General features: G+C 40.5%; 2 protein-coding genes across 9 annotated transcripts in view; both read left to right on the top strand.

The window, feature by feature from the left end:
• AUH (AU RNA binding methylglutaconyl-CoA hydratase) overlaps positions 1-20159 on the top strand; it is a 171324-nt gene extending 151165 nt beyond the window's left edge. For 4 of the 8 annotated variants that reach the window (XM_069776524.1, XM_069776521.1, XM_069776522.1 and 1 more), the window contains 2 exons: positions 8147-8249; positions 19989-20159. In XM_069776524.1, the coding sequence (XP_069632625.1) occupies positions 8147-8164 (18 nt within the window). In that variant the 3' untranslated portion in view covers positions 8165-8249; positions 19989-20159. Of the gene's footprint in view, positions 1-8146; positions 8250-10617; positions 12396-19988 lie in introns of those variants that run through there. The other 4 variants (XM_069776523.1, XM_069776519.1, XM_069776527.1 and 1 more) reach the window with 1 other exon arrangement.
• LOC104313235 (tubulin polymerization-promoting protein family member 2) overlaps positions 8188-22353 on the top strand; it is a 47571-nt gene continuing 33405 nt past the window's right edge. The window contains exon 1 of the mRNA XM_069776543.1: positions 8188-8249. The gene's annotated coding sequence lies outside the window, so the exon portion shown is untranslated. The remainder of the gene's footprint in view (positions 8250-22353) is intronic.

Genomic DNA, 22353 nt, shown 5'->3' with positions numbered 1-22353 from the left:
AATTATTTCTGGAAAACCTCCTATCACCTGTCTTCCCTACCTAGCTGCTCTGCTATTTTCATGCAGCTGTGATTGGGTATCAGTTTGCATGTTAGCAGTTCTGTTTATAGTAAGATAAAATGCACCATAGTTACTGGCCAAAGTTTACTCTTAGCTACATTGCTGACAATTCAGGGTAAGTTGGCTAGTATCATTGACAGATGCAGAGCTGTGAACAGAATTTGTTTGCCTTTTTCTATTGATCAGGGATTTCTTTTTCTTCATTTAAGAATACATTCTTTTCATTCCCATATGTACTGAAATAGTGTTTCTCATGGCCAACATCAGACTATTTTTCCATCAAGTAAGAAAAGCTCTTGCTGCAGATAATGGCGTAATCTCCTGATGTGGGTGGAAGGGCAGTCTGTAAAAAATGAATATTAAGTGTGATGTCTCACGTGTATCTCTAACTGTCATGTAATAAAAAGCCCCTCTGCTATGCCTTATGTTTGTATTTCACAGGACAGCTAGTTTAGAGGATTCTGTCAAAAGTTTTACACTATCTTTACCGTGGGAGAGATGGGGGAACTATTTTGCCCCACTCCAGCTCCAGTTCAGGTACAAAGCTGTCATATTTTAGTCTTCAGGTCTGTGTAGCAAAGATGTCTGAGCAAAGACCACTCAGGGCCATGCATAGATTTAGCCATCCTTGGTGTCTCTCCTTTGGAAGTCCAGGTTGCAGACTCATCCTGTAGGTAAACCTGGCTGTGCTGTCAGTTTCACCCCGGAGAGGGTGATTTTCTTTATCTAATTTACATGACAGGCATACGTCAAAATCTGTCCTGAGGTCTCCAGTGGCAGGTGACAAAGCTGAGGTATGAACAAAGAGAAGAGGTGATAACACAAGCTGTGTAATCAGTTATCAGATCCTCAGAGCTGTGGTCTTCGTCCTCCGAGGGAGGAGCAGCCGCCAGGCTGCTAGGAGGTCTGTGTGGTCTGCCACAGCTGGCTGCTAGCTACTGTTCGCATCTGGTTATAAAATCCATTCTGGTTAATAATAAATTCAGTTAAAAACTAGCTAAATAAAACAGCCTGACGTGGCTTGTCAGACACAGTATTGTGTCGGGAAGCCAAAAGATGCTTTTGCTCCCAGTTTTCTCAGTCTTGTTTTGTAACAGTAGGCAGATTGCCCCCACCTCCACTCAAAACAAATCTATTGTCAGTCCTGCTTGTTAGACAGACATTCAGAAGAGGCTGAATTTCAGGATGTGCTTGTGTGGTGTCCAGAGAGGCCTTGGTCGAGATGGGAGCCTCTAACGCTGTATGAGCATCTGTGCTAGATATCACTATTACAGCACAAAATGAAGTCCTTGGGTGACGAGTCCCTAGCTGTCTCTCTAACCTTCAGTAGGTTTGGGAGGCAGCTCAGTAAAACCAGTTTTCGTAGAAGAAATCAGATCTCCAGGGAGGAGAGAGTGAAATGAGAGGGACAAGAAGACTGACACTTTTGCCTGAGTTAAGAGGATAGAACTCAGTAAGAGGTTTGGGGTGTGGAGTAGAGCCTGCTTTGAGCCATGCAAAGGCATGATGGTTGCAGCTGACGTAACAGGAGACGGCAAATCAGCAAAGTGGCTCAAGTAAGGGTCCAGATTTTTTGCCTGTCCTCTATGGCCATGGCAGGTCAAAGCACAGTTATCCAGGCTCAGCTTGCAGAGCTGAGGGATTGTCATGCATGGGGCCTTTGCACTCTGCCCAAGTTGTGACTGACCATGAATGCAGAAGTGATTTCCCCTCCTGCTGGAACTGAACGCTCCCTGCCTTGATCCCAAGCCCCATGGGAGAAAATTGGAAAGCAGATAATGAATCAGTTTCACTTCTTCTTTACTCAGTTGTAACTGTGAAGTAACTCAGCTGAAACTGGAGTTGGAAGATTGCAAAGCTGGTGTTAGTGAGAAGAAAATGAGGCCAATATGTTTTTCAGTCCAAGCAAGAAGAAAAGCCGGGCAACTTCATGAGGGCATTTGCTCAATCTCTTGTAAAAATTTAAAGAAGCGTCAAGAGAAGACTGCAGAATATGTTTTAATAATGTTAACACTTTATTTTATTTCCTAGCTACCTTGTTCTGTTCTTGGCCCTCCACTAGAGGTAAAACATTGCGAACTGGCGGAGTCCAGAAAGCAGCCATGAAAATCATTAGTGGAACGCTGTCATTTGGTTTGCGAGGAAAGTGCTTGTGGCTGACTGGTAGAAAGTGCTGTGAAAGAGCCAGTTAGCATTATGGATGGAAGTGAAATAGAGATTAACAAGATTAAGATTATTTAATTGCCAGACAATACAAAAGCCAAGATATGTCATATAACAGAAGGTACAGTGCAGAGGTGAAGATTTAGTTGCATTTATTAATCTTTTCTCTAATGCAATCACCTAAGTACATACCATGAAATGTAAAGGCAATGCTTCCAAAAGGGCAGAAAAAAGAGTATTTCTAATGCACTGCATAATGATGATATAGAGCATCACAGTTAGCATAAAGGACTTTAAAAAAAACCAGATGAGACATGTGTCCAAACAGACTGAAGTAGACACTTGAGTTCCATAAAGCAAATGGGCACTGCAGGCATTTACCTTTGTTTGTGAATTTTGGCCCCCTGAGGGCTGATCCTAAATGGGTGATTTCGCTTAAGTTATTCCACTTACTAACCTGATTTGCCTGTGCAATTGTAGCTACCTTGCCAGCTGGCTGAGCTGCAATTCTAGGTAGGGAATGCTCAGAGCAGTAACTCTTACAAATGTGGCAGTGCGTGTAAAAATGAAGGGACAGAGCTTCCATAGCTATGCTAACCAAGCAAGCATTGTTTCATAGTTTTAGCTGATCACCTGCTGACCTCCTCCTTCATATTTGAAGACAGGTCACTTCATGAAATAGGATACTAGGGACTGTGCATGTATCCAAAAGCAACATGAATCTATTGCAGATTGGTTTTGGTGTTTCAGAAAGCATGGTCACATACGCAGTCTTGAAAGAAGGTGGGAGCGAAGCCAACGTAGAATTAACCACACTGAATAACTTGCACATTTTCAATGAAGTCTTTCATGTATTCTCTGCTTTTCAAAAGTGAACAAGGGCCAAAACCAGCCACATCACTTGGACTTGCTGTAATGAACTCCTGCTTCTCTGCAGTCTGAATCTAAGCCACTATCCTACACATACCACATCATAAGAAACCACTAACCCTAACCATGAGACCAGCACATTCATGTCTCTACAATATGTTCGTTACACTCATATTAATAAATGAATATAATATTACAATGGCTGTGCCATTAAACAACACCTGTTCAATACAATGGAAACAAGGCACTCCATGATTAAATATATTATCTTCTTGACAAAGAATGGCACAACTGTTTGGCTAGAGCTGTGAAGCAAATGGTGTATTTACATATGAAAAGGAATTTGTGTACATTTGATGAATGAGAGAATAATTGCTATATATGGCAAGGAAAAGGGATGTAAAATATTTCATATACTCATTACTGCTATTGCAAGTAAGGGGAAAAGGCCTTGATATAGCTGTGAAGGTACCTTTCTTGACCACTGCAGCTAGGCAAAGCATATACAGGCTGCTGGTAGCATTGCAAGAATAAGTTTTAATATTAGAAATCTTAGCTGGAAACGTCTGTTATGATGTGTTCATCATGCCCTGGGAGCACATGCAAAATAGATGTTTTGTCCACTTGAGTTTCAAGGGTCTCAAATGTGGGTTGTCCACCATTGCACCTGGATGTCTGATCCAGATTTTAATAAATTCCTGACAGTGATTATTTCTTCCTTTTTATTCAGTGAACATTTTTCTTTTCTCTTGGTTTCATTCACATTAGTCTCACCATACCTTTCTAAACCACTCAACAGTTATGGATCTTGGCCCTAGCTGGGCAATCCCGGCCCAAACTTCTGCGGAAGCAGGGGAAGAAAAGTTAAAGGGGGTGAAGCACACGAAGGTGGGCTTTATACCTTCAGCAACAAGTTCCAGAATAGAAAAGAAGATGGGATCAGAGGGTTATGGACAAGATACTATGTAAAGGCAAGGGAACATGATAGTTTTCTACTTCAGTCAGCTTTGTTACACACACTTGCATGCACATACACAAACCATGAAGGAGAGCCTTTTCATTGCAAAATTCCCCTGAAATTGCTGCCCTCGGCAGTTATCTGGAGGTGAAAACTAGACCCAACAGTAGAGATGGTGTCCTTCCTGCAATCCAAATCTTACTGCCCCGGTAGGTGGAGGAAGATGGCAGCTTTGGTGCGATACAGTCACTGAAAGGGTGAGAAGTAGCAGGTGAAGAGAAGGATCCTGGATGGGTCGGGAAGCACAGTAGGTTCTTGATTTCGGAATATCCATGTTTAGAGGTGTTGATCTGATTTGCAGAAATGCTAAACCCTCACAGCAGAAACTGATGGCAGTGAGAACCGTATTCAGCAAATACAGAGTGCTATCAAGTACTGAGAACTGTAGTTGGCATCTCAAACTGCCCCCCCAAATTAGCTTAGAGTGTGGACAAATTCGACTTTATTCTTGCTGAAACACGGCTTCTTGTGCATCTAAAAATGGTGATAATGATATCTCACTTTCAGTAAATGTATTCAGGTTTATTTAAAGAAAAAAAAACAAACAGAAATCAATGGGAATATATTACGATATAAAAGCCAGATAAAAGCCCAAGGAAAAGAAAATTCTCTTTTTCTTGTAGGATTTGAAAGGCATGCAGGAAATGCCACCTGAGATCCCATGCTGAATGAGTAGGATAAACATAAGTATCGAGTAACTGCCCATTCACTGGAATAAGGCAAGGTTCCAGTAGAAGAAATGTCTGACCAGGTTTTACATTATGTACCCGCCTGTGGGTGTGGGACGTGTAACTGGACGTGGCCACAGGAATTGAGCTTGGGGAGCATGGTGGGGGCTCAAGTAAGAGGCAGTGGAAAACCTTAGTCCTGCTGCTTAATTTGCTCACGTTCAAGGGCTTCATTTTGTGAGTCTTATTATCCTTTTCACGGTTTTCTTCTCCAGTGCAGATCATGAGTATGGAAAACAACGACAGCACTTTCTGAGAGACAGCTGGCGTGGCTGATTCCTCAGAGCACATGACCACAAACCAAACCTCGTACTGTCAGCCTACGTAAATCTTCGCTATGGCTTGCTTAGATTAGTGACCCATCAAAATGTGGTGATGTATAATGACCATTTCTTCTATAAACACTTTTCCTATCTTGTAGCTGATTTTTGTATCTGGTGTACTGCACACTGCATAAGTAACAAGCTGCTCCTTGTTCATAAGCATACCCAGGAAACAGTGATTGCCTGGTGAAGATTTTTAGGCTAGCAAGCAGGGATCTCTGTAATGAGATCTTGCACATTTGTTCACTCTTAGAAGATCAGAACATTCCTTGCCAAACTCTCAACCTTTAAGTGGAAATAGGACACATTGCCCTTCCAAGAAGACATGGATAGGATGGTACAACTCTTCTGACATAGACAAGGAGGCCTAAAAGAAACAGGTCCTCTCATCTGAGAAGACAAGTAACCGCAGTTTTCCTCTTCTTACTGACTCTTGTCAGTAGGTTTGTGCATTTGTGTTTTGGAACATAATGCATAGCAACCATGTGTGGGCAAGCAAGATGATCTACAACTACTAGTGCTTTCGTACCTGGTGAATAGGACTAGAGCTCATAAAAATGTTATTTGATCTGTTTCCAATTATTCCTGACTTTATTTAGTAACAAAGTATGATTTATCAAAGCAACAATGATAACTATCATATTTACAAACACAGCATTTTATCAAAACTAGAAACTGTAGATATGCTAAACCAATGTCCTAAATATGCGGAGAAAAGAGGAAAGATTATTTCCCTTCCCCCTTTCAATCACTAACTGGAATAAAAGGAGAAATGACTGCACTGAATTTTTTTTATATGATTTTTTTTTTTTGGTGTTTCATTTCTTTCCCTATTTAACTTTTCAAGGATATTGACATTTGATAAAGCTGGTAGCAGCACAAAAGAGAAAGGCAGATATTCTTCCTTCTTTAGATTATCTCCAAATTCTGATCATCACACAACTTGTTGTATCAAATGACCATAAGAAAAAAGAGGGAAAAAGAAAGAAATTTCTGAAACGAAAAATTTTGCAAAAAAAAAAAGGCAGAAAAAAAGTAAGTCTTCAAATTGTCAAGTGATAAATTGGCCAATTGGATTTTTTAAAAGTGCCTCAGATCAGTTCTTGAACAATTGAGATTTAGTGTGTGGTCATTGATTATGGAATGTTGCATTGTGTTGAGATTAGTATCAGACTCAGTATAATATGTATACTAAACTCCCACTCTCATTTGTGAGTGTTTGTCACCATCAAGAATAAGCATAGCTGTAAAGAAGGAAATATTCAGTAATAGGTTTAACTTTAAATCAGACCCACTGCCAGAAAAAGTGACCACGATAATACATTTCTCCTGCAAATGTTATTCTTCTTTTCTGTTCTGAGTTAAATGAACTTTGTGGACCTGATGAAAATATGTGGCCTTACTCCATTAAAAAGAGTTCACGTATTTTGTTTAACAATAGAAGGCTATGTGTTTATTTCCTTAGATCAATGTAGAGATGAAATGTCACAAAGTAAGCAAACTCTTGTTATGTTCTGGCATCTTTGGCCAGTTTTGCCTTGAGCACACAGTAATTAGTAGATGATGAGGTAACTCTGTTAGTAAACAAATGAACAGAAAGGATGTTAATGCTAGGATGAGCCAAGGAGGGCAGCTAGAGGGCAGAAAAGGCACTTTTTTCCCACTTCTTGTTAGGCCAGTCAAAACTGAAATCCCAAGATTTACATGGTTTAATATCAGATATGCTCAATGCATAGGAAAAAAGCATGGTCATAGCACAGTAAGACAGCAGATGTTATGACAGACAGCCTTCAGCTGAGGTTGTCGGAAATTTATGTGGCATCAAAGCATCCCCATCTCACCAGATGTACTACTCCGTGAGCCAGATAGGCACCTACAAGCTGGCTCCCTGGCTGGCTTTTTCTCTGAGGCCCCGAGCAAAAGAGAAAGCTGATTAGCTTGAGATCCAAGCAGACTGCAGTACTAAGCACCACTGATAAATTAAACTCATTTACATTCTGCTCAAAGATTCTTCCTTGAAAAGAAAAAGTTTCAGATGTGTTGTCTACTCCAGATGTATTACATACTCTCCCCTCTGCCCCAGTTTAGGTTTTTAATTGAAAAAGAGGTACATAGCTGGAAAAAGCTAGAGCTGGACTTTTGAACTACAGCACATAATGCTGCTTTCTGAAGTAATAAAGACTGGGCACACCAAATTCGGAGCGGAAACGCACAGGGAGTTTCCAGCCTTTACAAAACTTACCCAGCAACAGCCCACTTACTAGGCTGGCACAAGGGAGCAGAGAGCACGACTGCTCTAGAGTGGCATACACATGTCCATCATTTGTAGAAAGTGATGTGTCTTATGTGACATTGTCACCTACTATATTTTTCAGTCTTTCTCCCCCATCAGTTTTTTACTTGAAAAGGCAGAAGACTCTTGACTTCATCTTTTGCACTGGGCAGATGTTCTTTCTTTCTTTTCCTCTCCTGTGTTTCTCAAGATTATTTAAATTAGATTTTAGTGATTTTAACAGACATGAGAGATGTCATATTGAAAACCCTGACAACAAAGTCCTGTGTTAGTTTCACTTACGCAGATGATGACACAACAGTGTTGTACACAGCCTGCAGCCAGCAGATCTTGGTCATATTCTGAACAGGTCAAGGGCAGGTTCTATGCATGTGAAACTAATTCGGGGTTTTTGTCTATTTCCTTTTGAGCTCTCTTGTAAAGCTGCTAATGATGGCACCATTTGTATTATCCTGATATCATAAGCATGTCTTGGTAGGTCATATACTGTACTCTGTCTAGCAATCATAATGCCAGTTGCTAATGACCTAAGATAGCCTAGTGCACTAGCTAGTACCTTTAAAAGTATGTGTTAATTAGAGTAATTAGATAATTTCCCCCAAAGTAGCAACAAATAAAATCATAAATACATAAAAATTTCTGTAGCCCCACATGTACTTATGCACGGATATGTACTTTTGTATTCATACAGTTCTTAGTGATGCGGTGATTCTTCCAGTGGACACAGCAGTGGGATAATTGCATAGAGATTAATTTTCAGTTCCAGTAAGTGAGAATCTCTCTCTCTACGTATGGTAAGTAAACAGCTTTGCAAGATTTTTATCCATGTTTTTTAAAAATCATCTCTTAGGTTTTACAACATAGGAATTAAAAATCTTGAGTATTTTAATGTCAGTTTAAAAAGGGCTAGGAAAGCTGCAAATAGTGTGTGCAGTAAATCTGTGCCATGGCAGAAACAATCAGAAGAGTAAAGAGTAATGATTAAACATTTAATCAGAAGCATTATACTTTGTTGTGTTCTCATTGTAGCTGCAGGAAAAGATGCTGTAACAGATCTTTAAATAGAAAACCTGAGGCTAAATTCTACTTCATCCATCAAAAGCAGCTGCTAGGAGATGACCTAATTTTAGTGGCTTATCAATTCCTTAGTGCTTGTTGGTTGATGTAACTTTGATCCTCTGATGCTAGATGACTTTTGTGCTGAATATAGCTAGAATTTAATGTGAATCTTTTGGATGGCTGCCCAGCCAAGCTGCATAATCCAAACAAAGAGAGCGAGCAGTACATGATTCAAGCTACTCACGTGTACAATAATACAAATATATGTATCCTGATTCCTTTGGGCAATCAGCTCCATGTCACCAAGCACATATTTCAAATACAATGTCCTTGTGGGTTTTTTTGGTGTGTTTTTCTTTTTCCAAACAATGCTTTGCTTTTCATTGGAAAAACAACACAAGATGCAGTGAGACTCAGCTGTTGCCAAGAAATAATGATAGAGTCAATAATTGCAGGACGTTTTTAATGAATGTTTTCCAAGCAAATCATTGCCATTTCAAAGGCTGTTATTTCTATTTATGTAGAGATTAGCCTACACGTTATCAAGGAGAGGGGATGGTTCTATGTTTTTTTATCATTAGGTTTTGTGGCATTTTTAAGGGATGGGGTTTTTTTAATACTAGAAAATGTCTTTGTCTATCTTACTCTTTATCTGGACTGTAACTTGTTTTCCTTTTCCTTTCTCTCTTTCTCTTTTTGGCTCTTCACTAAAACCATCTGTGACACACATGCAAGTTGCTGGGTGTGTGAGCAATGCTTCACACATATTTACTTGCCCTACTTGGCATTATTTGCTAGTCATTAAAGATTATGCAGGCGTTTTTCTTGTCCCTTTTTTTTTATTCTCTTAGCAAGCTAAGGTAAGAATAAGAGAGTGGTCAGGCTGTTGTACAGCTTTTTTTTTTTTTTTTCCTTCCTGGGAGAGCCTGTGTCTAGGGTTTAGACTGGGGAGGATTTAGACTGGGAGGATTAGACTGGAAGGATTTCTGGGTTTTCTTCCTGGCACTGACAATCATGCATTGTGTGAGCTTGGGCCAGTCACTTAGGGCCTGTTTTTCACACTCCAGTTGAAATAAATGGGAACTGCATGTGCTCAGCACCTCTGCAAACCAGGTCATTTATCTCTCCTCCTTTCATTTATGCACTGATAAATATAACAATCTTCACCTTTATGTATGCAGGCTGGGTAGAAGGATACAAATATGGGCAGTTAAACATGTAAATCCCTCATTTTGATGCACAACCGTCCATTTCATACAACCAGGGATTTCTGTATTTGTGAGCCTTGGGTTCTTTTTGAAAAAGTGGGCCATAAATAACAAAATCTATACAGACTTGTCAGGGAGGCACAGCTGAAATCAATATGTTTGCGTAGCTTCATTTCTACGGTTTCACTTCTGTTAGAAATACTATTAGCTATAAGAATAATTTTAGCCTACTTTATTACTGGATTAAACCATGTTGTCAACATGGAGATGCCTTGGGCTTTACATGCTAATTGTAGGTTATTACAAGACCCAATGCTAGCTGCTTGACACACTTCTGGATTTTTAGGTGGGCTTAATTATCCTTTTGTGGTACATGTATTTCTTCAGTGACAGTAAGCATGTCCAAAGTGGCTAGCCTGCAACTCACGATTGCCCCAGTGAAATGCCTACACTGAAGCATTTCACTATGCCCTATGGACATATAGAAAGGGCCAAATGTGGTACAAAAAGCAGGAGAAAGAAAATGTTTGTAATAAGCAGTCAGATTGACATCTATTTTTACTCTGCCTACCTCTGCTCAAAAAAAAACCCAGTAATAAGAACAAATTTCTTCCATAGAAGTGAGGATGATCATTTAAATGCTACTGGTTTTGATATAAAAATGTCAGTGGCTCGTGGCTCATGGCTCCTGTGTCCTGCTCGTGTAGGAGCTTGCTGGAAGTCAGAAGCACTGAGGGTCTTTCTTGTAGTCACAAGATACTGTCCACCAGCTTCATTGCTGTTCTGCTGCTTTAAAATGATCAAGTTTTGGTGAACATCCCAGTTAAAAAGAAAAAAAAATACTTTTCAGTAGTTTTGTTGTGGAAAAATTTAAATGCTTATGTTTTGCCCACAGTCTCACAAAAAGACCAGAGCATAACAAGGACATCCTACCTGGGGCTTCAAACCTGGATCCTGCTTCCTGGGACAATTGGTCCTGTCTACACCCCCTTCTTTGCCACTTTCCCTAGAAGTCCACAATGTCCCCTTTCTCATGGGACAGACAAGCTCATCACACAACTGAAATGCAGAGGGATGTCCATACATCCTAGAGGAAGCTTTTATTCCTAAGACCTTGCACTTTCACATGTCTCCAGTGCATGCATCAGTCATGGGCTGGGGAAGTGCTTGCCTTTTCCTTGCATGAGGCACACACCTCTAGTGATGGCATGGAAGGATTCTCAGCATGTGTACAACCCTTGGCTGAGTTTCAGGCTACAGGAATTGCCCCGGCCAGAAGATCGGTCATTCCAGTGGCAGAACAAAGAGCTGAACCCACAGCTCTTGTGCTTTTGCCCCAGCCTTCCTGGTGTGCCAGTCAGCTTCCTAAATTGAACCTGATAATTACAGTGTTGTGTCTAACCATGAGCTTACCAAGAGTTTTCAGTGAAACTGGACGAGCTTAAACATTTATGACCCAATTTTGTTCCCACTGGACTGGACAGATTATTATCTTCAATGGAAATAATCTTAGATGTTCTATAAGTGTCAGAGAACAAACAAACAGCTGCTGCCTCTAGAAAGGAGCGATGTATTTTGAGAATGGGGCTGGCAGCCAGGCATTTCAGACTCCTCATGCTGGCCCTGGGCAGATCCTGTATTCTTGCTGCCTCACAGTCCCTGTGCAGCACCGACAGAATTGTTTTGCCTTCCTTCATTGTGGGTGCGTGTGAAGATTAAATAAATCACCTGAAAATTATAAGCATTAAAGTTATTATTATTTCGTACAATCATCAGGAGTCTCTTGCTTCTAGTCAGTCCCCTGCTTCTGAAGTTTCAGTTAAAAATTCATACTGGTGGGATGGTTTTTGCTGCGTTTATGGCTCTGCACTTCGTTGAGGGTTTTGTGATCCTTGTTACCAATGAAGAAAGCTCCTACCTTCCATGATATTCTAAAGATTAATTTCATACTTCATGGTAGTGAGTCAATATTGCAAAATGCCAGGCTTTACTACTGTCAAGATTGTGTTAAGTGGTTAGGGCTAATAGCGAAAGTGCCCTGCTTGCAGGGTGAGCTGCTAAGCATCATCATCAACTGGCCCAGTTGCCTGGTTTACAAAGGAAGCCAGCTGAGGCAAGGATGGGCTGGGAACCCAGATGCATCTCATTGACCTGGATGTGACAGCTGTACTCTTCTACCTGTACTTAACCCACATTCTGGATATCTCTGGATGTGGGTTAACCTAGTTGTTGAATATCCTTGTGTGTTTTTCGCCCCACTTGCTATGTTTGTGAATGCAATGTAAATGAGGCTACAGTGCTGTAAAGTATGATATCACCTGCGTGAAAACAGGCTTTTAAATCCAGCAATGCATAACATAGTTACAAGAGCAGATGCAATCAAACATGTGAAATGACCCTGAAATGTTTTTGGAGGCCTACTTTTTCTTCCAGCATCCTTGAACTTTTACTTTTTAGCAGTGTGAAAACCAGTTTAGACATGGATTACTTGTTATAGAGACATTAGCACTGAGTGTTGCTAAATGATCACAAAAAAGCAGCTAGCAATTTGAAAGCACTCAAGTTCTGAAATATTTATTTAATGGAACCAATATACTAACTAATATTTGCTACAGGTCAAGTGAAAAAATGTGGATACAAAATCAAACATAATAAAATACATACAAAATTCTACCCTGCTTTCTGATTTTTATGCTTATTTGTGCATTATCCATGAAGTGCCGTGTATAAAAGCTCATCTTCATAAACACTTGTGCTTTGTGCCAAATTACGTGCCACTGCAGTTACTCTGGATTGACAGTGCTAAAACTTAAAACTGAATTTTCCCTGTCCAAAATACTACTATTTGTTCCTGCAGTCAGACATTTGTGCATGGAAGAACAGCACAAAATACACGTTTTGCCTTTCAACAAGTGAACAGAGACTTTAGGGTATTTTTTTTGGCACTTTCTGAGGAAAAGATCTTGTGTATGTGTAATTAAAGTACCAAACACTGATCACAAGTGCACAGTCCCTTTGCTAGTAGTCCATAAAGATCCACCTGTCTAACTAGATTTTTGGAAAATACTTTGAGTTAAAAAAGTGTTCGTTAGTCAAGAAAGAGACTCCAAAAAATACCTTATCTTGACATGCGTCAACATGTAAGACCCATGGTGCTGGAAATACAGTGTTGGTGGTTATCTTACTTCACTGAAACTTTAGAAGCAAAGTAGTTCATGGCTTTTGCTGTAAATAGTGTAACAGCCACCGTCAGCACTATTTTGGGGCAAAAGCCTGGAAGCCCGTGGTCCTTCTTGGAGCAGTAGGGTAAAATCAATGAAGGGCAACTGTAACCAGCAAGTGCCAACAGAGCTCTGGAGGTACCTGAGCAAGGCTGCGAGACCTCTGGGCAGGCACGTCAAAGTTTTGCCTCAGTACATTAGTGGAAACAGCTCTGTATGACTTTTCCATGGTCACATGCGATAACCATGGGTGAGCAGGGAATGAACCCAGGTCATGTGCATCCTTGGCAAGGACATCAGGTAATGCACCGTCTTTCTTACCTTAGATCAGAAACACCAGAAAGATGTTAAAACATCAGAAAGATGTTTTAACTCACAAAATAAACTGGAATTGAAGAATCAGTGAGTCTGCTACAGCCAGTGTGAATCAGACAACTGTGAATTTCTTTGCTGTTTTGGTGATTTGTTGTGTAAAAAAAATAATAAAAATTAACAGTGCTGCAATTATGGGGGTTGTAACAGTTAGTTACCAAGTCTAGGTTTTCAAAAGTAATTTCATTAGTTTATTTTATGTTTTTATTTTCTTACAGCTTGAAAAAAATAAGGAAATAAGACTTGTGTTATTTGAGAATGCCCAGTGTCTTTTTTGGAAGGAAGACCCAGGCTGTGCTACATTGCCATTAATGGAAATGAGAGTTAAGAGCCTAGTCCTTTTGCAGCAGGGGAGATTAGAGCATATTGTGAATATGATTTCAGTATATGTACGAAGTTCCCCAAGGGTATCTCATCAACAGCAACTTCAAAAGTTACTTTTATGCCACTTCCACTCAGCTGACAAGAACACTTGACATTTTGAGAAGGTTTAGAATAGAAAACATTAGCAGTTCGTGTTGATCATGTAACTCATTGGCAAAAACACTACTGTTTAAATATCATGTTCAGTCATCGCTGGATTGCAGTCTAATGAGCGTAAAAGATGAGTACTTCTCAAAAGAGACTTGTTTTGTAACTTCTATGGTTACAAACTTGCAAAATGAAAAAAAATGGACATTTACTTTTCCCCAAATATAATTTTCAAGGAAATGTCCTTTTGTGCATTGGAAGGGCACTCCAAACAGCTGTAAATAAATAGTCATGATTCTGTACTTTCTGCTTGGTGAAATCTCAATAGGAAATTTTCATTGTTATGAATAGGATCTTGCTCATGTCATAGTTACCAAGTATGTTCTAGCTTGTCTTTGAACACGTCCAGCCTTATGGATGTATTTAGCCATTATCAAGGAGTAGCGTTCCAGGTAATCCTGAAGTAAAAGGAAATGTAATGTCCTCTTTCCTCCAACTGAAATAATCACTGCTTGACTTTTCCTCTAATTGAACCGACCAGCTTTTAGAATTCACTTTGGCATGGATCAAGGAGTGGGATTGCTGATGTCTTTAACTTGCTTGTTTATTTAACATCCCAGTACATAATCAGTTGAATAAAAATGACCTTCCCCTAAATATATCTGAGTGGCTATACTATATTATACTAATGACGGCAACATGCAGAAAGCCAAAACAAGCGTTTTGCCAGTATCAACAGAAATGATGAAAACACAGTGTGCAGCAATGTACGAATTATTGCTGCCAGCTTGCAGTTCCCAAGTTAACTCTTGATGAAGTTATAAATTGTGACAATGAATACTGTTTCTGTCTTGAGTCACACTGTGGGCCAATTCCTGCTGTCATAAATTGAGACTAAAACTATTACAATTAGATGGTTCTATTTCTGTCCAACTAAAATCAGAATTTTCCTTCCAAAAATCAAATAATGACAGTGTGAGATGGAAAAAGGCATACATGATGATTTCTGTTGCATGGTTTCAACCAGTTCAGGTACAGACGTGGAAGGTAACTCAGTGACTCAGTCTGGGAGTTAACTTATGCCAAGATGTGTGGTTCAGAGCTTTCTTTGCGAACAAGGAAGTAAAAGAAATCTAATTTCAAGCTCCATTGGAAATTGAGGGGAAGCAAACAATATCTGAGAGATAGAAAGCAAGGAAGGGATAGGATAAAAATTCATGAGAGATATAAGGGGTGGGGGAGGAATGGGACTGCTTATCTGAATTCTCCCTAAATGTCTTCAGAGACTTCGTTCCAGACCATCCTAGTTTTAGGTTTTTAAAAACAAATCCTCCCTCTTAATTTAAATAGGGGTATGCTAGAATTAGAAGCACTTACCCAAACCACCCAGGCTTTAACTTTCAGGGTTCAGAAAAAATGGGACCTGGAACTGAAACAGCTTTGGTTTGGCTTTTGCAAAACCCAACCCACCTTTTTTTTTTCCGCATAGCTAGGCTAAAGCCTCAATCAGAGAACTAGCAGTGAATGTGTAAAAACAGCACATGCTAAAAAGAACAACTGCAATTCAGCTACTTCACTCTGTGCAGTGCTGACTTACGGGATACTGGAAAGATAGTAGAAATGTTTCCACCCAGGAGTAGCTGTGGAAGGAAGCAGGATCGTTTTGGGACCATGGAGCTGTATTGATGTAACATCAAGACTGTCTCCCCAGACTTCCACTGACGTTACATCCCAAATCTGTCTGTGCTAGATAGCTTGCATCTTGGCTGAGAATAGCTGAAAGTCTGAAACGTTTTCAAGTATAGTATGTGTACCCTGTTTCACTTCATTGCTTTGCTTCATTACTGTGGTAATCTCCTTCACTGTGAGTGTTTATAGAAAGCTTGTTCTCCAGGTTAGAAAACAAGAATTGCTTTCATTGTTGGGCTTCTTCCAAGCTCCATCCTTAATTATAAACATATTTTCATCAATCTTTTTCCCCAACCTTTTGTTTGGAAACTTCACTATTTAAAGACCTGGGTAACATCACAGTTTGCCAAAGGCCGTATTGTCCAAGGGGAAGAATATCCACGATGAAATGCTTATCTTCTTTTTCCCCTTGTGCAATAGTGCCTCATTACTGTTGTTATTCACAAAAGGGAGGATTTTTCTATTATCAGCGTATCTCCTGTACTGCACTTTCAACATTTAATGGCCATTAAAAGAAATAAATTTTAAACATGTTTTGCTACAGATGAGTTTGAATTAACTCCCCCTCAACCTCTAAAATCTTGGGGACTTTTTTAATGGTAATTTGCCAGGACTTTTTTAAAAGTTTCCGGAGCAGAGCAAGCTTAGTAATTCTAATCATAATGTAAGCATTTTCAAATGAGAATATTCCTTGTGAAAATACGACCACTAACAAGCAAATTATGTGGAAAAAATTAAAAATATCTCAGAAAAATTCCAGGCAATCTTAGTGCTTTTGTCATGAGATAAATCTCCATTTTATGAGCATTCCACTGATACTTTCCACTTCTTTTCATCTTCTTTTCTGTAATGTTTTGTTAAAGAATAGTCACAAACTATTTTGCCTTTTCCAGGTAGAATATGGAAAGGTTGTTGCATGTATCCCTGGAGTGTCTCGGTCAGAGTTTTTACTGGAGAGAATAGAAGTCACATGTACTTCAAATACTTTCCTGCACAGGGTCAGCTGGATGCTCTGGGACATGTTTTGAAATAAAACTGTAGCATAAAATTGTAAAACCTGATGATGACTTCCTCACCATGGAAAACTTCTGTACAGAATGATGATGTGTACAGAACAGTGATTCAAATATTAGTGTAATTTCCTGTAATAGAGACCCAAATTTTAGGACACTGCATAGAAGACAAACATCTTCTGCTGACTCACCCTCATCTTTCTCCATCTTCATATATTACAATATCTCTGGTCAGTATCAGCCTTGGGTTGATGCTGCTGCTGACACATCTGTCCTGTTTTGGACATGTGTTATGGAAGGCCCAATTAAGTGTAATGTAAAAACAGTCAAAATTCCCACCTGCTCTTTTACACTCTTTTCCCTATGCAGGAAAGGCTGGCGTTTGGTTTGGTTTGGGTTTTTTTTGTTATAGTTTGAATTACCATCACAGGTAGACTCATGGGTGGGTATGTATCTGATACATATGTTGCTCTGAGAATAGGTGGGAATGGCTGTAGAGGCTGTCATTAATTTTATAGGTCCACCATTGTTGCCAGAAAATTAACATGCTGCTATTCCCTAGCCCATTTTGAACTGGAAGAGCTGCTAGGAGCTTACCCACCATTTTCATATAAGCATTATATGATCCGAGAGGTGGGAGTTTTGGGGTGGCACATCCATCCACTGCCATCTCTGAGGGAGAGCAAGAGCCATTTGATTTAACCTGGAGGGGGAGACTGTTCAAACTCACTGGGGAAGGTGTTACTGCTACCAGTAACAAACATGAGTCCTGTTCTTTATGGATACAGCTACCCAGCTTTGCTGGAGCCTGATGGATGGGTTTGTTCATTCAGTGGTGGTGGAAGCAAGGACATTGCATGAACTGATGTGCCAGTATTTGAAAAATGCTGTACAAGACTACACAGTGGCAATGGTGGTAGGAGCCAGACAGTAAGTGTAGGATTACCTGATGGCTTACCTTCTTGAGAAATCAAGATCACCCACTAGAACTGGAAACCAATTACTCCAATGTACAACAGAATTGGCGTAGAGAAGAATTGTGACATTTTTTATATTCCAAACAGAAGCAAAGGAAGTGACCTCAGGCATCGCTGTTCTTTCTGCCTACCCTCTTTTTCTGCTCTAAGTGTAAGAGCACACTGTCCTTCTGGCTCACAATGAAATTTCCTCTCAAGTAAGTATCTAAACCTACAGTGGTCTCAGGGGACAGAACATCTTGTGGGAGCTCAGTGTCACCCTAAGTGAAAAGACTGGAGGTGCTGGGTTTGGGGACAGGTGTTTGGTGCTTCTACTGTTGCTGATGGGTTTTGGAGGATGGCAAACCTTCAGGCCTGGCCATTCCCAGGGAGTGGAGCGGATCAGCCTGCTGGGGTGGCATGAGCCATCATCTGCCATCCTCGTATTGCCTGCAGAGAGGCTGGGAGTACTGTCTTAGCACAACAGCCATGGGCCTGGTTTGTTCCTGGAAAGGGCAACACCCCACCCAGGAAGGATGCTAGAGTTTTTGGAAGGCCCCTGTAGTATTTTGGGGGCTGAGATTATGCATACCAGTGGGCGGGGGAAGGAGGGAAGAAATGAAAGATGCTGTTGAGTTTTGGCCTAAGAGTGGAAGAGTGTGCAGCAATGTTAAATGTAGTTTGTCTCTGTGTAGTGTTCTTCGTTATGCTTGATAATTTAGAGAATTACAAACTGCACTTATGAATAAACAAATCAGAGCATTGCTGCGGGCATGCGGAGAACAGAATATACGCATGTGATGTTATGTAGTAAATAGTACTGTTGTCTTCGTGACATTGGGGCCACATGCTTTGCATGGAGGACTTAAACATTTAGTAGCAGTAAAATCCATTAGAACAGGTAATTATTTCCTCATATTTGCTTCCTCCAAAGCCAGCACATTGAAAATAGGCTGTTTCCTTCTCCAGACATTCCTTTTGTGATGATAGAAACTCCCCCCACTGCAGCCTTAGCACAGGAACATGCTGACTTAATGCTTTCTTTTCACTAATGATTTTGTATTTTGGACTTTGTTGATGTACTTCTTCTGCTATCTTAATGCAGATCCCAATTTGATCTTGAATTTAGGGAATGGAAAATTCTGATAAACACCCGGGCTGTCGTGAATGCAAAGGACAAAGCCTTTGTAGTAAAATGTCTCTGACATACGCCCATGAGAAGTGTTTGATCTGTTGTAAAAGGCATCTGCCTAAAAAAAAAATATGTTTTTCCTTTTTGGCTTTGTTGAGCAGACTGTGGAAGTAAATGACACAAAGTAACCCTTCTTTTCCTCTCCTACTGCCCTCTTTTTTGTTTGATCTAGCAGTGCTGTGATAATGGTGAGTCTGTAACTTGAAAGTAATTTCTGTAATGACTTACAGCATGAACAGAGGAATTTTTATTTTCTGCTGCTAAAGCAAGATCAAAGTATGATCTAGAGATTAGACCTGTTTTGAGAGAGAGAACTGAGCAGCCTATATCTACCTCTGTCACTGAATGGCTGTGTCAAACTGGGCAAGTCACTTAACTTCTCTGTGCCTTGGGCCTTTGCTGTGTACTATGGCATTCAGCTCTTGTGCTACTACCACATTTTGCATGGCTTAATCATAAATGACTGGCTGCATGCTAATTAGCCTCAGCTGGTACAAAGTTTATTATCCTTGTTTTCAACCTTTACACCAATTCAGGGGACATGATGGCTGGTTTTGATTTAGGTTTGGTCACAGCTTGCAGGAGGGGAAGGAAGAAAGTGCTGAGGTCCACAGAGGAGATGCAGGCAATGGCACAGGCTGGAGGCTGATGGGAATTTCTGGGCTCACGGCTGTACTGTACGAAGGACGCCAGCATCACGGAAGCATTATTACAGTGTTTTATCTTGGCCTGGATTAGTTTGAACAACCAGCTGAGCTACTAGCAGCAATATACACAGTGCAGCCCAACCTTCCAAATAAGTCCTGTGTCTCACATTGGCTGCACATGACTTTTGGTCACCAGGTTTGTACTGTGCTGCTGCTCAAACTAGTTCAAATAACACTAGCTGAGATATGCTGGCCACCTCTCGCAGCTGTAGTTTGGAGGTAGTGCATGGTCGTGAGCTCAAACTGGCAAATGAAAAAGTCAGGTCTGTCAGTCTGCCAGTGTGCTGCATCTGCATGAATGCACAATCCACTGAAAAGCAATTGACTGGCCAAGCCCTCCAAATACCAGGGCAAAGCTGTGCCAACAGTTGTCTCCCTGACAACTGTGTGAGCACTCTTCTATGTGGAAGAAATCGGTCACAATCAGTCTAGAAGGAAAAAACTTGTGGAAATCCCTCTGCTCTAGACAAGGCTGCAGTTTTGCCATCTGTAAAGAGAGAAAGATGGCAGGAGTGCCCCATTCTGTAGCAATACTGGAAATTTAATCCATAAGTACATGTAAAGGCAGCACAATTAAATCAGAATTATGGGAGCAATACAGTGCTGTGTGCGAAAGCAGACTCACATTCTGCATTTTGTACACAGGTGGCCTCAGACTCCCTGCTGCAAAATGTCTGCAGTCTGCATCTCTGGAGAATCAGTAGGAGTTGAAGAAAACTTCCAAATGTTGCACGCATCTGTGAGGGAAACAAGGAAGCTGCCTTCTCCCAAGTTATCAACAGGCAAACTTGGGAATAAAGAGATTAACAGACCCTGTGTGTGGTGCAATGTGTTGTTTTTTTCATTTTGATGTACCTGAGAAAGAAGAAAAAAACCCCAAATTTCCCAGTATGACAAGGCAAAACAAACCCCATGAATCCCTGCAGCAGTTGCAACAGTGTCGTCTTGCCCTCTGCCCTTTGTCCTTCTAAGGGAAAATGTTGAGTAGCATACAACATTTAAAAAGTTAATGATAGGCTAGCTGCTAAAAGCTAACACTTGTGGCTTTGGGTTCCAGGAGCGGAGGAACAGGAGGGCAGCCTGCTCATACCAAATATCTGAGAGTACCTTACTCACGGGAAGCACTGGCAGACTATAAAGTGCTCTGTTAATTATTGTTGACATTGCATAGAGAGCTTCATGCTGTTCTTTCTCTGCCTGCTTCAACTTAATTTGTTTGAGAAAGTACTTTTTCTGTGCTGCAGATTGCGTAAATTCATATACTCTACTGCACTGACAGATGTGTCTTTGTTTTAGAAGAAGCCATTATTTTTTTCAGTGCTGAATGTGAATGGAACATTTCACATTGGTGGCTTCCAAAAATATTTATAAAGTGAAGCTGAGCAGCTCAAAATATTTTGCCCTCCTACACTGACATTCACAAGCCTTTATAAGAGCGTTATCAAAAGCATTTGCAGTGGAACGTGCTTAAGTTGGCCACAAAGACTGCATTAGTCAACAAATGACTGAAGGCACTCATTTTAGTGAGCTCTACCCCACACAATGTGTAGCAGAACCCAGTTAACACAATTGTAGCTAACGGGGCAATTGTTCTATATTGTGGGTCAAAGACTATCTTATAATGATCCTTAGTTCTCATAACTCCTGCTTATCTGAGGAAACAGAGGGTGAAGAAGTAGGAAGGGACTAAAATTCCCCCTTCTTCTTTCTGCTGGTAAGGCACGGTTTGACTCTTCACTGACCTCCACAGGCAGTGCTTGCTCTGAGGCATGCCATGACTATGGTAATCTGGCTGTGAGTGGTGGTATTGTTCGCCTTCCACATTTCACTGCTGACGATTACCTAGGTGTTCTTCAGCTCACTCTCCCGTTCATTGATTCTTCCTGAACACACTGCTAAGAAATGAAGCACACTGCATCCACTTGAGCAGAGAGAAATGCTCCCTATGAACACATAAATGCATCAAACTTACTCTTAGGTTTCATTACAAATTAAAATGATCTCTCTGCCAACTGATTGTAACGATGTCCATAATCTTCACCACCGTATTGAAACCAGGGCTTCCCATGTATTTCTTCCCACAAGGAGTCATCCAAGTGAACTACATCTGCAATCAGTGCCCTCCAGCTGCAAGTAGAAGAGCATGGCTGACTGACCTCGTTAGTATAGTGATGGTAATTGACACTCGATGATTTGAATGATAAAACCATATGTATTCCATGTCCATTCTCAACTTTGTGCATTTCCATCTTCAAAGTCTTAAAATGTTGTATAATGAATAGCAGCGAGTCCAAGGAAAACTACTTAGAAACCTGCTAAATAATGTATATCTCCATTGGCTTTGGTCAGCCCATCCCTGCCCCAAAGAATCAGGGACAGTGGGGCTAAGCACCACTCTGAAACACTCTGATTCAACGGCAAAATGGTTAGAAAAGACATTTTAAACAGTGGGAAGTTTCCCTTGCTGAATAGTACAGCAAGGAACCCAACAGCACAAGTTGTCATTCTACACTGTCCTGCCTTCCTAAATACGAGTTTGTGATGGTGGAAAAAAGGTGGGCAGCTGAAACCAGGACAGCTGGTTTTTACCAACCATTTTACCATTTACTCAACAATTAACAGGGACTCCACCTAATCCCCCTTCTTCATTATTTAGGAGATAAAATATCACTGTAATATACCTGATGACTGCACCCTGGTTAGGATGCCATTTCCCTTTAATAGGTGTAGAAGATTCTTTCCTCATAATCCTTGCATTGTTTGGACACAGTCCTTTTCCTTGCACTTGCATTTTTCCATTGCTAGATGATTTTGTTTTTAATTGTTGGTGAGTGTGTGACCCTTTTGTCATCTGTATGCAGTATTAATTCTGTGGTATTTAAGCACGTCAAAATGAAAAGTGTCTCACCTGAAGATCATTTTCACTGGAGATGAGTAACTGATCTCCTTTTTTTTGTAAAAAGCCACTTATTTTGGTTTTGTGAATTTTGGAGGCTTGTGGATTGAAGTT

This window comes from Haliaeetus albicilla, chromosome Z, assembly GCF_947461875.1.
Source record: "Haliaeetus albicilla chromosome Z, bHalAlb1.1, whole genome shotgun sequence".
NCBI lineage: Eukaryota > Metazoa > Chordata > Aves > Accipitriformes > Accipitridae > Haliaeetus > Haliaeetus albicilla.
This window is presented reverse-complemented; position numbering and strand designations above follow the sequence as displayed.